General features: G+C 63.2%; 1 protein-coding gene across 1 annotated transcript in view; it reads right to left on the reverse strand.

Annotated features, from left to right (window-relative positions):
- MEGF6 (multiple EGF like domains 6) overlaps positions 1-14691 on the reverse strand; it is an 86859-nt gene extending 72168 nt beyond the window's left edge. Inside the window, exons 1-3 of the mRNA XM_038538815.1 lie at positions 14582-14691; positions 10785-10919; positions 6445-6554 (exon numbers count right to left, since the gene is read on the reverse strand). Coding sequence (XP_038394743.1) covers positions 6445-6554; positions 10785-10919; positions 14582-14691 — 355 coding nt within the window. The remainder of the gene's footprint in view (positions 1-6444; positions 6555-10784; positions 10920-14581) is intronic.
- Positions 14692-15091: the final 400 nt, after the last annotated feature.

Below are 15091 nucleotides of genomic sequence, written 5' to 3' on the forward strand. Positions count from 1 at the left end.
CCTGCAGCAACCAGCCTGGGAAACCAGCACCAGGCAGTCAGCCGGACCCGGCACAAAGCACCTCTGTCCACCATCATGGAGGCATTTAGGGGTTGAAACAATGCTGATTGGGGGAAAGCCAGATGAAGGGGATGATGGTGAGGACAATGCTGGGCCCAGGCCCCCACAGGGCAGCTAGACCAGCACTGTGGCTTGAGTGGTCCTCACCTCATCGACCAGGCCACAGGGCAGCATTTCCTAAACCTCATCCAAGGTGCTGGTCAGGCTGCCTGTGAGTGACCAGGAGTGGGAACCACAGCACCCACCTCACAGCAAAGCGAGGCTACAGATGGAGATCACTTCCCTGAGGGCCCAGGGGACAGGACAGGCCCGGGTCCTGTCCACTTGGTCCCTCTGTCCCTGTTCTGCCACTGAAACTGCTGGTCTTCTACCCAATGCTAGCTGATGGCTAGAGACCTGGACTTCATGCCCCCACCCCAACCTCCCCTCGTCCCAGACCCTTGCTACAGGGAGGACTTGCTCTAGCACCTCCCAAGGAAGAGCCAAGCCAGCACCTGCCCAGGGCCCAGGGACTCTGAGACAGGGCTCCCCGTGGCCATGCACTGCCTGGGCTGGAAGACAGGGGAGCAGGGGAAGGGGAGGGCACCTGCTCAGTGTGAATGCCGTGGGGCTGCAACAGGACATGTGAGCACATCTGTGCATGTGTGCACATGGGCGTGCAGGCACGCACACAGGTGTGAGCTCTGCACACACACATGAGCGAGCAGGCACGTGGTATACACATATGCATGTGAGCATGAGCACGTGTGTAGAGAGCATATGTGCGCACGTGTGAGCCTGTGCATGAGCACATGTGTATGGGCATATCTGAGGGTGAGCACGTCAGCATACGTGAGACCATCCACATGTAAGCATGTGTGCTTGTGTGCACATGTGTGCATCAGTGTGAGCATGAACCGTGTGTGTGTGCACGTGTGTGTATGTGTGTGTGAAGTGGGTGAGCTCGCCTGGGTGGACAGCATGCTGGCCCAGTGTACGAGTGTGCATGTGTGCAAACGTGCAAACGTGCCAGGCACAGTACTGTGTGAGTCTGAGTGTGACTACACTGTCCAGAGAGGGCATCCTAGGGGCTCAGGGGTCATGGCACAACATGTACACCCCTAGCAACTGTGTGCGCAGTTATGTCCACAACAACACCAGCTCTGCAAACTCCCACACTGGGCGCAGGGCTGACCCGCGGCCAGAACGGAAAAGGAAAAGTGACCAGAGCAGCAGGAAGGCAGAGGGCGGCCGTCCCCAGGCCCCAGGGCAGCCTTCCTGCCGCTCCTTCCCGCAGCCCCAGGATCACAGGGGAGACGGTGTATCCCAGGAGGGAGGGAGAACTGAAGGGCAAGCCCGCCAGGTGGGCAGCAGCCTGGGCTTGTCCCCTTAGCGAACCCCACAGCCCGTCCCCAGCTCCTGTGGCAACACACCGTGTCGGTCCCTCCCCCACTCACATGAAGCCCTCCCAGGCCACAGATTTTTTCCAGCTGGAAATCCTGGCATCCCCGGGGCAGGAGGAGGCACGCATGACCGAGACAGGCCGGGCAGCCCACAGAGAAAGCTCTGGGCAGCCACACTGCAGCGTCCTCCCCAGGCCGTGGTCTCCACTGAGACTGCCCTACACACCCCGGGCACACATGGGGTCCTGAGAACCCAGCCACAGCCACGCCATCCAGACCCAGTTCCCACTCCGTCCACGCATCTAGAACCAACGACTTCTCACTGCGCCCCGCGACCCACCAGGACCAGCCCTGAGGTGGCTCCTGACAGCCCTGCTTTGCCTCTATACTCCCCTCCCTGAGGGGACTGTGTCCCTCCCCCAGGCAGACCTGTCCTCACGAGGGCCCTGGGGCCTCAGAAAGTGACCTGGTTGGGAAACAGGGTCTTTACGGGGGAGCTCACATTGGGGAGACCCAGGACACACAGACCGGCCACCAGCCAGCGAGCACCCAGGCCTGGGGGAAAGCTCGGCGCAGCAGGAAGGGTCCCTGGACCATACACCTGGACCATACACCTCCGCCCCCAGAGGGTAACTGGGAGCTGCTTCAAGCCCCGCCCAGCCCCACCTGGCCTGAGGCCCCTAACCCCACCTCGGCCGGCCTTCCCCACCCCCCGCATGGCTCACAGGCCAGCAAAGAGGTGCTCCAGGGCGTCCCGCATCTGCTGCCATAGGACAGCCATTCCGAGGAGAAAGGGCCCATCCCAGGGTCTGCTACCCCCACCCTACAGGACCTGAGCCCATGCACAGCACCCTGCCGGCCCTGCGCAAATGTTTGTGGGGCCTGAGAGAGAGCTGCCCAGTGTGTGCTTTAGGGACACATTTTTTCGACTTTGTTGTACCTTTTCATTCTTTTTAAAGAAAGAATTGGTCTGGAAAATACTACATAGTCCTTCTCAGGAATCCGCAAGACATATGAGCATGTTAAGTGCTCTGAGAAGTCCTGCAACAATAGAAACTGCTTAACTGTGCTTTATGCACAGCTTCCCAGTTGACAGAACCCCTTCCTACCCGACATTGCTGGTGCAGCTCCTGGCACTTGCTCAGGCTCTGCCTCTGCATCCCGTGGCCCCCTCAGATGGCTGGAGCTCAGCCGGCACAGGAGAGTCAGAGCCGGGAGCCACAGACCATCTTCCGGGCACCCCACCCCTGGGTGGATCATGTCAGGGTCTGCATGCAGCAGCCTGTGGGGGTAGAGCTGCTCTAGGCCAGACACCCACCTGCACAGACGGCCCCCTCTTGGCTGAGGGGGGAGCAGGACCCAGGGCACTGGGGGATCCAGGCAAAATCTGCAGCCCACTGAGACAGATGTGGAATTGAGAGTGCTGCTGGGCAGAAATCTGGGCCCCCAACAGCAGACGGGGCCAGTGCCCAGCTGCCCCCGGGGCGCACGTGTACCACGCAGACCTCAGGAAGCCCCCAGTCACCAGGCAATGCTGCCCCACCCAGCCAGCACTGTTCCTTTTCCGTCACCTCCAGGTCACAAACACTGCTAAGCAGGTCTCTGAGAAATCACAGTGGCCATTAGAAGCTTCCTGTCATTCTCACCCAGCATGACGTCTTCTCCTCACTCCCACAGGGTCCTGCACGTGGCTTCGTGTCCAGGTCACACGAAGCAAGAACATGACCCTCAGCTGGTGGGGGCTGGGGCTGGCGGCAGCTCGGAGGCTGCCCCCTTCCTGCCTCTTCCTACCGTGGGCTCCCCCAGTCTCCCCTGACCTCAGACAGCCTGGCTTGGGAGGGGGGGACAGTACCGGCCAGGACCAGAGGAACAGCACAGGGATGGGGCACAGCAATGGGCACAGGGGCAAAGCCAGAGAATCCCGACCCCTAGGCCCCTGGGGAGGAAGTGGGTACCTTTCCCCAGTGGGGGGGCCCAGCTCCTTGGCCTGGCTCACATTTGGGGGCTCAGAGGGCCCCGACCCAGCACCAGCCCTGGCACCCACAGGCAAGCCAGCAGGAAGGGGGCCAAGGGCAGCCACCCCAGACTGTCCCCTGACTGAACAGACGGGGCTTCCCAGGGGCTCCGGGCACCTGCTCACCCCCCAACAGGGTCATAGTGTGACTGCTCAGCTCACAACAGGAAGCCCCCTCCCCGTGCTCAGCCCACCTTCTCGGCCACAGCCACACCACGGGGCTCCAGCAAGTACTCCTACTTTCCTCTGCTGCCCCCTCCCTCCACATTTCCTCCTGTTCTTAGGGCCCCAGCCAGCTCCCTGAGCGCTCCACCCCACAGCCCTGCCGGCCTGCCCTGCCCTAGCCCCTGTCACATCAGCATCTGCTAGCAACCAGCCTCCCTGTCAGATCCAAGCCCCCATGGGCAGACACTGGCCCCGCAGGGCCCCCCAAATCCCCGGAGCTAGTGGCAGCTGAGCGACAGCCATCCTGGGAGGGTGGGGGGCAGGGTCCCAGGCTCAGGCTCTGCCCCACATGAGCCTCACATCCCTCCTCCCCTTCACGTGCCGCTGACCCAGACATGGGGGAACAAGTGGGTGTCCCAAGAGGCCGGATCACAGGCCTTTTCCTGGAGCATTCAAAGAAACAGATGAACTCCAAATACATAAATAAGTAAATCGCATATTAAAAGTGTCTTCTTGGGCAGCCTGGTGGCTCAGCGGTTTAGCACCGCCTTTGGCCCAGGACGTGATCCTGGAGCCCCGGGATCGAGTCCCATGTTGGGCTCTCTGCGTGGAGCCTGCTTCTCTCTCTGCCTGGTCTCTGCCTCTCTCTCTCTCTCTCTCTCTCTCTCTCTCATGAATAAATAAATAAAATCTTAAAAAAAAACAAATGAAAGTGTCTTTTTAAAAACAAATGATCAAGAAAGCCAAAGCCTCAAGTTCAGGACACAGATGAAGACCCTGTCTGTGTCTCCAGGCTAACATGACAACCTGGGCACCCAAGGCCCCAAGGCCAGGCCCTGTGGCCAAGACGCCCCCATTTCCACACCACCACAGTCCTGCCCCCAGCCCAGCTCCTCTACTTCTGCCAGGCCAAGGGCTGCTTGAGGCCCCACCTGCCACCGACCTCCCTGCCCCCAGCGCCACACGGCCCCCTCCTGATAGCTGGCCAGGCCAGGACAGAGCCACCTCGTCCTTCCTGGCCACCAGCTCAGACAGGCAGAGCCGTGGGCCAGGCCAGAAGCTCAGGCCAAGCCAGGCTGCAAAGGAGAGACTGTCCTGGCCCGTGTGCCTGGGCTGAAATCAGCCTTCCCTCCCTCAAAAGCCAGCATTTGGGCCCTGTGTCCAACCTGGCTCCCAGGGTCTGGCTGGGCCTCGGGCCCTGCCACTCCTCCTCAGCCCTGTCCCTGGGATGGTCACTCCAAGACACAGGTGAAACCAAGGGTCATCAGAGCCCAGCTCAGGAGCATGACCCTATCCCTAGGTTCCCCTCCCCTTGCCGGTGAGAGCACATGCCCACCCCCCAGCCCCAGAGGCCAAGCCAGAGGTCCCCCCACCCCAGGCCGGCCATGTCGTTGTGCATCCACATCCCTTCCCAGGTGTAAAACACCACGCTCACCACACCCGGCCCGAGCCTCTTCTCCCCACCCCCATCATTTACCAGGTTACTAGGCAGGCCCGAGGGGCCCCATCTCAAAGCAGAAGCCACAGCCCCCCGGGTTTGGCCTCTACCCTGCACCCCACTCAACAGATCCCTTTGTTTGCCTAGGAGCCCAAAGCAGGGAACACACACCAGCATGATCGTGGGGAGGAGGGCTGCTGCCACCAGCATCTAGGCACCCACCCTGTCCCCTGACATCCTCCTGCCCACGGGGAAAGCCAGAGCTGCTTCCTTCTCCCCTTCCCTCCTGCTCCCTTCCTGGGGAGGATTATTCATTTCCTTTCCCAGAAAAACAGCACCAGCATCCTTCTCTTCCCCTTTTCCCACTGGAGTTCGTGTAAAACTGTCTGCCCCCAATCAGCGGCTCCCATGTTTCCTGCGTGCGGAGGGACTCAGGAGCGGAGAGACAGGCAGGAGCCAAGCTCCCATCCCAGCATGGGTGACCTGGTACCCCAGCCACCCCCACTGCGCGGCCCCATCCCTCATCTCGTGTCAGGGGTGCCATGTCACTCTCTCAGGGGAGGCCAGACTCTGGGACAACCTCTGCAGGGAAGGGGTGCTCTCACCTCTTACCCATCAGCCCCAACTGCCCATCCACCTGTGCTATACCCACCTTCAGGCCACCTGCCCCCATACCCACCCTCAGGCCACCTGTGCCCACACCCACAGGCCAGGAGCAGCTTCCCAAATACTCCCTGCAGCCAGATCCCACAGCTGTAAGCCCCGTTTAGTTTATGAAGCAGAGGCTTCAGAGTGAGGCTCACCCTCCCTCCTGCATCCATCAGGAACCCCCACGCCCCCGAGGGAGGCAGCAACAAACCCCCATGAAGCAGATGGGGAGACTGAGCCCAGGCCGCCAGGACAGGAGGCAGGACAGGAGCCAGGAGCCCGATACCCAGCCGTGGGCCCTCCTGGGAACAGAGAGCCGCAGGACCCCAGGGCAGGGCATGGCCATGGCAAGGCAAGCTGGTGAGGGACTCCAAGACATGACCCCGAAGAGGCGTCTGAGCCCACAGACACCAGTGTGTGGCACCCCCTCTTGATGCCAGACATCCGGGCCCTGCAGACAGGCCCCCACCCTCAGCCCAGAGCCCCTAGCCCCAGCCCTCTGTCCTTGGCCCCTGCCCATATCAGCCTGTGCAATTCACGGCTCCTGTCTTTTATGATTCTGTTTCAACAGCTCCAGGGGGCAGAGTGGGGGACGCACGGCCCCAGCAGCTCCTCACGCTGTGACCAGTGCCACCAAATGCAGGAATGGGGCCTGCATCCCACCACTGCCAGGGACAGGCCCTTAACACGTGGCCTCTTCTGAGGCAGTGATTTCGTGTCAGGGAAGGGACACTTACGGGACAGGCAGCCCTGCTCGCCCGGCTGCTGGCTCCACCCTGGGCAGCACCTGAACACGGTCTGGGCCTCCATGGCATACACCTGCCTGTAGCCTGTGTAGTAGATGGTTCTAGAAAAGAAGGGAGACAGCAAACATTTACTGCAGACGCTATTTCTCTCCATCCTCAAGGATTCTCTGACTGTCCCAGAGCAGAGCCCACCCGCATGAACGGGGGCAGCAAGACAGGTGACTGCCCTGGCCAGCTCTGCCCCAGGGCAGGGTGCCACCCCATTCCCCCTCCATCCCCACTGTGAGCCCAGCTCCAAGCTGGCATCAGGATGGGCACAGCACCCCACATCTGGCTCTCATCACCAGGCCAGATTTGAGGGCTTGCGGTCAGCCCAAAGTGTCCAGCTTAGAGCAGCTTCCTGGGTGCCCAGTGCTGGGCAGGCTGTGCCAGGGGTGGTACCAATCCGGACCTGGGCTCTCAGTCCACCCAGGTACCAAGGAGGCAGACAGCAGGACACCCATAGCGTAGGCGAGCCCCCACATACACACCAAGGAGTGCAGGGCTGAGTAGACTGGGGACAGGGAGAGGCACCGGGGGCAGCAGCACCAGGACCACGCAGCACCGAGGTCAGAGGGGAGCAGGTGCAAGGGCTGCTCAGAGGAGAAAAGCCCGGGTGCCCTGGGTCCAAGGCTGGTTCCTGCTCAGGGTGGGAGCGGCTCCCACGATGGCCGAGCAGAGAGAGGCAGAGTCCCAGGCAGGAGCTGGAGGGGGATCCTCCAAATACAGATCCAGCCAGTCAGCGGCCTGGCACAGGGAGTAGCCACAGGAAGGCATCGTCGAAGCTGGAAGGAGACCCGCTCACCCAGGGGCTGCCCCAGACCACCTTCACTGCCAGGCCACTTGGGACCACCCTCCGCCCCTTTGCAGGCGGTCGGTGGCACCAGCCTCCAACCAGCTTCTTTGCATGTCACCAGCCGCACAGCAGGCTGGGTGGCCCTGATGGAGCCAACGTCCAGGGGCTCAACTCCCTCAGCCGTGAACTTGGAGCCGAAGCTGATGCAGGAGGGAGGCAGAGGGCGCCTCGGTCCCACACAGACACCCCCCCCACCCCGTGCTGGTGGCTGCACGCACCCCCAGGCTCCCACACCCCAGCTCTGCCTCAGCTGGGCCTCAGATCGTGGAAGAGTCTCTGCCTTCCAGAAAGCTCCATCCCCCTTCTTCAGAGAGCGAGTTACAACAGCCGTGCCATCTGACCACGTCCCACATCCAAGGGCTGGTGTCCTCAGAAGAAGGGACCCATCACAGACACACTGGAGAGGGCCACGCAGCCGCCGCGGCAAACTGGGGAGAGGCTGCGGAGCGCCGTGTCACCACCACCACCGGAGACCAGGCGGGGGAGGCCTGGGACACAGGGAACGAGCCACACCCACAGCTGGGCCTGGGACCCCCAGCACCCAGAATTGGCAGAGGAGCCCCCTGCCCCCGTTCGTCACCATTGTTACAGCGGCAACAGAACTAACACAGGACTCCACACCCAGTCCCCGCCTCCATGGCTGTGAGGTCCCTGTGTCCCCAGGACAGGGCTGGTTACGGGCTGTGTGTGGAGGCAGGAAGCCAGGCAAGGGGATCAGAGAGAGCACAGTCACAGGACAGAGGAGGGCGATGAGCCGAGGCCACCCACAGCCTCAGACGCAGCAGCCCTGCCCCACCACGGTCTGTAGGAACAGGGACCAGGGGCCCGGCCAACGGCCAAGGGGTCAAGGACCCTTGAGCCCCAGGAGTGGCCCTCGGGCCTGGACTGCTGTTTCCAGGTAACCAAACACCCTCCTGCCAGGTGGGGCTCACCGGGGGAGCCGTGGGAAACCCAGGGCCACGCTGGGGACCAGGACCTCACAAACAAACAACGCCACTTCCCGGAAGCGTGAGTTCATGCGCGTGCACTGCACACAGCCGCTCAGGAGAGCTTTGCAAACACCACCTTGGCAGGACATGAAACCACTTGCCCGGAGAGAAACCCACCACTACAGTGGACAGTATTTGGCAGAGCAAACCGTGTTGCAGCCCTTCCACTGTAAATATTTATCCTTCGCCGGGGGCTACGTGCTGCTCCTCGCGGTCACCCGGATGAGGGAGCCGACCAGCCCGCTGTCACCTACCCCACCCTCACAAGTCAGAGACCCTCCAAGACAGCTGGTGGGCCTACTACCCCTCTGTCCCCGAGAGCTGACCCCTCACTCCCCCACAGCCTACACGGGACAGCTCACAGGACACCTCCCATGGGCTCCGGCCACCACACAGAGCTGGCTCACAGCAGGGCCTGGGGCATAGGGGGGCTGGGGTACCATCCCCTGGGCCGCAGGACAGGAGATCCGAGGATGGACCCGGAAGGACGGGTTCCTTGTGGGTTCCTGGCTCCTCCAAGCACGCTCTCCTCTTCCCTTTGCACGGACTGCACCCCCCAAAAGGCAAGGGGCCTTTCATGCAGCCGGGGAGGGGGCGCTCCTGAGGCCTACCCCAGCCTGTACTGGCTGGTGGCCTATCAGGGAGACGCTCCTGATGTGCCAGGAGAGCCGACCTCTGGCCCCCAGGCTGGCAGGTGGGGGGTGAGGGGCAGGGGGCAGGGCCGGCCTCCCAGGGAAGCCAGAGCCTCTGTGAATTCCTGAAGGAGGAAGGGGAGCCTGCCAGCCAGAGGCCACAGCTTCAACAGCCACTGGAGGAACATCTGGACGAGGCATTCGGCAACTGCCCACAGCCAGCACGCTGGGCTCAGCTGCAGCATCACAGGACGGGACATGACCCATTAGCAGGCAGTAGCCCCACAGAAGGGAAGTGGAACCGGGCCCAGAAAGTTCTGGGAGCAGGTCACAGGAAACCCCGCAGGACAGAGAGGTGGTGAGACAGCTCTTGTTCACATGGAGTGGAGGGCTGTAGAAGGACTGGAAGGAACCCCACTGCACCCCAGGCCAGGCATACCGGGCAGCCACCTGCCCCCCCAGGCCAGGGACCCAAACTGTTCCTGCTGAACTCGAAGGGAGGGTCCCAGAACCCGTTTGCATGGGGTCCCTCCCAAGGCTTCCCAAGAGACCCCGACACGGAACAGAGACTCCAGGCCCACCCCACACTGGCAGGAAGCCTGGCAGAGACCCTGCAGCCCCAGCCCCACATCATAGGGCAGCAAGCCCACCCAGGCAGGGGGACTTTCCTCCCAGGGCCTCAGACATCCCACCAGGACGCAGACGGCACCCAGATGCTTTGGAAACGCTGCTGCCATCCCACCCCGGCCAGCCTAGGGACCAGGGACAGGGAAACTGGGGAACAGTTGGCCCAGGTGGCCTCCTTGGCACAGCCACCCACCCAACTCTTCAACCCGGGAGCCACAGGGCTCCGGGCAGCTTCCACTGTGAGTGGTCGGGGGGACACAGCCCAGGAGTGGACACTGCACAGGTGGGAAGGCCCAGAGGACACCCTGCAGGGTCCATCTCTGGGGGAAGCATGAGGACAGCTGTCTTCCTCCTCCACGGGGCTTCTCAACATCAGCCCCTCGACCTTGGAGCAGGACCCTTCGAGGCTGCAGGGCCATCCTGAGCACCAGAGGATGTGGAGCGGTGTCCCTGACTCACCTGCTCATTACAGCACCCTGCCCCTCAGCTCACCTAGGGCAATAGACATGTCCCACTGTCCCCAGGCAGCAGCAAGGTCCCAGGGAGGGAGCTTGTGCTCCACACAGTGACACCATGCAGGCCACCCTCAAGGCTATGCTGCAAGCCGGACACCACACCCCATCTGCAGCCCAAGTTCCCCTTCCCCACACCTAAGCCAGGAGCAGTGCAGCTTCCAGTCAGGGGAGTCACCAAGCTGAGGCCCCCACCACCACCACCACCCAGCTTTGCAATCACCCAGATTCCAGAGCCTGAGTCTATAAAAAGAGGAGAGGTATGCAAAGGCACTCCTTAATTTGATCTTGAAATAAAGTCTTGAGCAATAAAAGGTTTCACACTGGCTCTTCTGGGAATGAGGCCCAGGGGTTCGGCCACAAAAGTCCCGAAGAACTCAGCAGGCTGGGCACCACGCTGTTGCCCTCTCATCCAGCCAAACCCCCTCAGGGGTCCCCGGCTCCCCTACAGGATCCCTGCCTTCCTCAGAGTACCCCTCCCACAGGGTCCCCTCCTCCCAGCAGGGCCCCCACTGCACAGCAATGCCTCATTCTGGGAGTGGCCCGGTGGGGGCACGAGAGGCCTTGACATCAGATGCAGGACAGTGGGAAGGGGTGCCAGAGGCCTGGAGATGAGGACAGCCCTCCACCCCAGCCACCCGGCTCCCACTCCAGACCTGGGGACCCTGGCACATACCTCCGCTCGTGGCCAACACACCAGGCCTGCCGCCCGCAGCCCGGCTTCCATACGGGCACAGTTCGGCTGAAAGCCTGCACACAGGGCTGGCGGCGGCCCACCAAGGTCAGCTCCTGCTCGGCACACACGTGGGGCCTGGGACAGAGGACAGGTGGTCAGCGCCCCAGCCACCACAGACAACAGGCAGCAGTCCTCGTGCACGCCCACTCCGGGGTATGGAGTCATCCGGGGTGAGGCTCAGACCAGCCAGGCCCTACAGCAGGGCCCTTAGCCCAGGGCCCTGCTTCCCACCCACCCCCCCACCCCCCACCGCAGGGCTGCAGGAGGCTCAGGGTCTGGGACCTCAGAGGAAGAGGAAGGGTGGCTACAGGGTCACATCTGAGCATCCTCCATGCAGGGCCCCCCGCTGCCCACAGTGTTCCTGCCAAGACCCCAAGATATACACACGGCTGCCCCTTGAGCAGGGACAGTGACATCGTGACTCCCATCCTAGGTCCCAGATTCCCCAGCCACCCCCTGGCCTCATGCTGGGCACACAGCTGGGTAGGCGTGGAAAGGAGGGGAGCATCCAGGGAGCAGGGCATGGGGGGCACAGTGGGGGCCCTGTGACTTCAGTGGTTCTGCTGCATCCTTGAACCCCTGCAGACGGACAAGTGGACAGGAGTGTGCCACACTCAGGAAGAAGAGAGTTGAGAGACAGAAAGGGCCCAGCCCTGCTCCAGGAGGGGAGGGAGGGGCGCAGCCTGCCCCAGGCATGCCCTGATTCAGGGAGGGTGGTAATCACACAGGCAGATTTCCAGGGAGCAGGCAAAGCTTTGAAAAGTTTGTGAAACCAGACAGATGCCTCTGAGGAAGGGGATGGTCTCCCCTGAGGACCCCCTCCCTTCCTGGCCCTGCTCAAACCACAGTCCCATGGGCCCACTGACACCTCGAGGCTCACACAGCAGCCCCCAAGGCTCATCCCTTCCGGCCCCCACTCCCTCAGGGACTCCTCCCCAGGGACTGCCCCCCACCCCACCCCGTCCCAGGCCTGCAGAGCCGCCTGGCTCTCCCAGCGGGAGCTTCCTCCTGAAAACAGCTGCAGCCTTGCCGGTTCTCCACTGGCCTCACAGGAACGGGGGTGAGTGCTAGCACGGTCTCCTCTGGGCAGTTCCCAGCCCTTCCCAAGCATAACCTTGGCCAGCTTCTCCATTTGCAGAGTGGAGGAGGTTGGGGGGGCGGGGAACAGACACAGAGATCTGAGGGTTAGCCCAAGTGGCAGTCGGCTCCCGATTCCCATCTGGGGAGGGAAGGCCCACGACGAAGTGAACACAGCTCGGTCGGACATGTGCTCGCCGGCAGAGGGGCTCCTAGAGGCTGGTAGCCTTGCCCGCAGCTGAGGTGAAGGTGGGCATGAGAAGCGTCCCTCCGGGGTGGGCCCCAGGGTGAGGGGGTGAGGATGGGAAAACCAGGGCAGCCTCGCCCAGCTGGGGAAGGCCAGCTGCTCATACCCCCCTGTCCAGGAGGAGGGCTAGGCTATGGAGAAGTGTCTCTCTCCATCAGGTCTGTTCTCACAGGCTCCCCTTCTGAGCCCCACAGTGGGCCTCTGAACACACATCACCCTGGCCTGGGTGCAGTACTCGAGCCTGGGACCCTGCAGCCTTAGACCACTGCCAGCTGGAGCTCCAGGGTGTGGGGACACCGTCTCCCTGACCCAACTCTGCTCCCACAGCCCAGCCAGCAGCCTTGGGCCAGCCCTGCATCACTCCAGGCCCCAGGAAGGAAAGCCAACCACTCTTCCAACAGAAATTCACTTTATGGGCACAAATAAGTAAAGACAGGCTCCAGGGTTTTGAATCTGGACATGGTCAGCCAGTGGGAGCCAAAGAAGCAGCCACAGGCACTCCTACAGCTCTACAACGCCCCCCTGAGCACCTGTGAGTCAGCAGGATCCCCTGCCATGGCACCCCTCTTCTCTATGCCTCCCCCAGAGGCTCAACAGGTGGTTCAGGAACCCGGACACAGGGGATGGGGATGCCTGCACCAGAACCTGCAGGCTCATCGGCTCTCCCCCAAGGAAAAGGTGGCAGGGAACACAGGATCAGCGTGGACAAAACATGTTCTGGGGCCCTGGCTATTCTCTGGGCCCCCTCCCCTGCTCCTCTGGGGTACAAGGAGCAAAGAGAAAATTCTGGCTCCAGCTTCCCACCAGCTTCCCCATCTCTGCAGTCCAGCTGAACAGTGCTCTCCCCGACGCAGTCAGCCGGGCAGCAGGGCCCACTGTCACCCCACAGCATGTCGGGGCACACACCAGGGGTGTCAGAGACAATCAGACAGTAGAGCACTGGAGGGTGTACTCCTGGGTGTCACAAAACTCGACATGCCTGGGGCAGTCTGAGAATAGAAACCTCGCAAGAAATAGGGACTCAGGCCCCCAGAGGGGCAGCCTCTGCCACGTGGAGGCTCCCTGAGGAGGAAGGGAGAGGGGAGAGGAGGCTTTGAGGAAAGCATAGAGCAGAAAAAGGATGTCCCAGGCAACCCACTTGCCCAGGCAGGCTAGAGGCCTTCTGGAGCCCCAGGGGTGCAGGCCAAACAGGCCTGTGGCTCCACCCCTCGGGGCTCAGGAAAGGGGGCCCAGGCCGGGGACAAGCAGTCTCCACAAGCACATGGGGCAGAAGCCCCCTCTGAAGGAGGAGGCCCCTGTCCTCACGGGCTGAGCAGCTGCCCACCTGGCCAGCACTTGGAACCCCCGCAAGTCTGGGCCTCGGGAAGTCCCCAGCTAACCATGCAAAGGGCAGAGTGCAGTGGCAGGCTGAGTGGCCAGACAGCCGCTGTGAGAATCCTTCTGAGGCTGCAGCTTCCCTTGGACAAACTAACCCAGGGGGATCACAGGGAAGAAAGGTGTCCAGTAGGAGTCACGTGGAGAGTCAGGATTCAAGCCACTCACATTTCTAGATGCAAAGGCTTCCTTTTCTGTTGAAAAGGCCACAAGGAAATCTTCCCGCTTGGGGCAAAGCAAGACCCAGGGTGGAGATCCTGGGGCAAGGACTTGCCCTCCCCCAGCCGTGCCTAGAGGTGACCATCGCACCACCAGGTGCTGGGCAGGGGTCCCTAACCAAGTCACCTGCCCCTCTGCAACCTTGGGCCACCTGTCAGCATGGGACAGGCCCCAGGCCCAGCACCCCGCAGGAGCCCTGGGGTGGGGGCCACCAGCAGGTGCCCCCCCTCCTCTTCCCTGGCTCACTTTGGTACCAGTCTTCCTTTGAGGCCGGCGCAAGGATTGATGTGCTGTTTCAGAGAGAGCGCTAAGCGGCCCGTTGGGGAATCATCTTTCAAAACTGAATTCATCTCAGCTGGCTCCCTGACCCTCTCTTCCTGCCCATTCTGGTGCCGAATTCCTTCCCCGGCTCGCAGCCCCAGCACGCACGTGTTTAACACATAAACCAAGTCCAGGGGCCCCCTGTCTGGGCGCACCCCGCCCCTGCAGGCCCCCCCACCCCCGGCCCCGGGAGGCCTGCTTTGGAAGGAAGTGAGAAGGGGCTGCTTCCTTCCTGCGTTCTCGGGGCCAGGAGCCAGGAGCCAGACCCTGCCCGCCAGGACCCCGACTGCAGCGCAGCTTCGCCCAGAGCGCGGGCGCGCGTTATGAAGGAGGAGGACGCCGCGTCCGGGAAGGAGGGGGCGGCCCCGCTCCCGGGACCCCCAGACCCAAGCCCGACCCTCCCCAGGTGCAGCAGAGCGCCCGGCTTGGTCGGGGCCGTGGGGACAAAGCTGCCCGGGGGCCCCGCCGGCCAGCGGCGCCCTCCCCTCCCGCTACTCACAGGCCGGGGTGCAGGCGGAGCAGGGCGCCCGCCGGCTCCGCGGGGAGCAGCAGCGCCAGGGCCAGGACCACCGCGCACCCCGCCGCCCGCGCCTCCGGGAGGCCCGGCATCGTGCCCGCCGCCCCGCGCCGGCTCCCCGCGCCGGCCCCGCTCACTGGAGGCCCTGCCGGGCCCTTGGAGCCGCCGCCTCCACGTGCGCCATGGCCCCGGGGCGCGCAGGTGCCCCGCCGAGCCCCAGGCCGCCGCAGGTGCCGAGGGTCCGGCTTCCCGCCCGGCCCGCGCCCGCGTCCCGCGACTCTGCGCGCCCGGCCCGGTCGCCGGAGGCCCGCCCGCCCTCGCCACGCCCCCGGCCCGGACCCCCGCCCAGGCCCCGCCCCGCCCGCCGCGAGGCCCCGCCCCCAGGCTGCGCGCTCCTGCTGCCCGGGCTGCGGGGCCCGGTGACCGACCTGCGGGACCTCGGACCCAGGCGCCGGCCTTCAGACCTCACATCTCCGGACCTTTAAGATTCCG

The sequence above is a fragment of the Canis lupus genome, chromosome 5 (assembly GCF_011100685.1).
Source record: "Canis lupus familiaris isolate Mischka breed German Shepherd chromosome 5, alternate assembly UU_Cfam_GSD_1.0, whole genome shotgun sequence".
In the NCBI taxonomy this organism is placed as follows: Eukaryota; Metazoa; Chordata; class Mammalia; order Carnivora; family Canidae; genus Canis; species Canis lupus.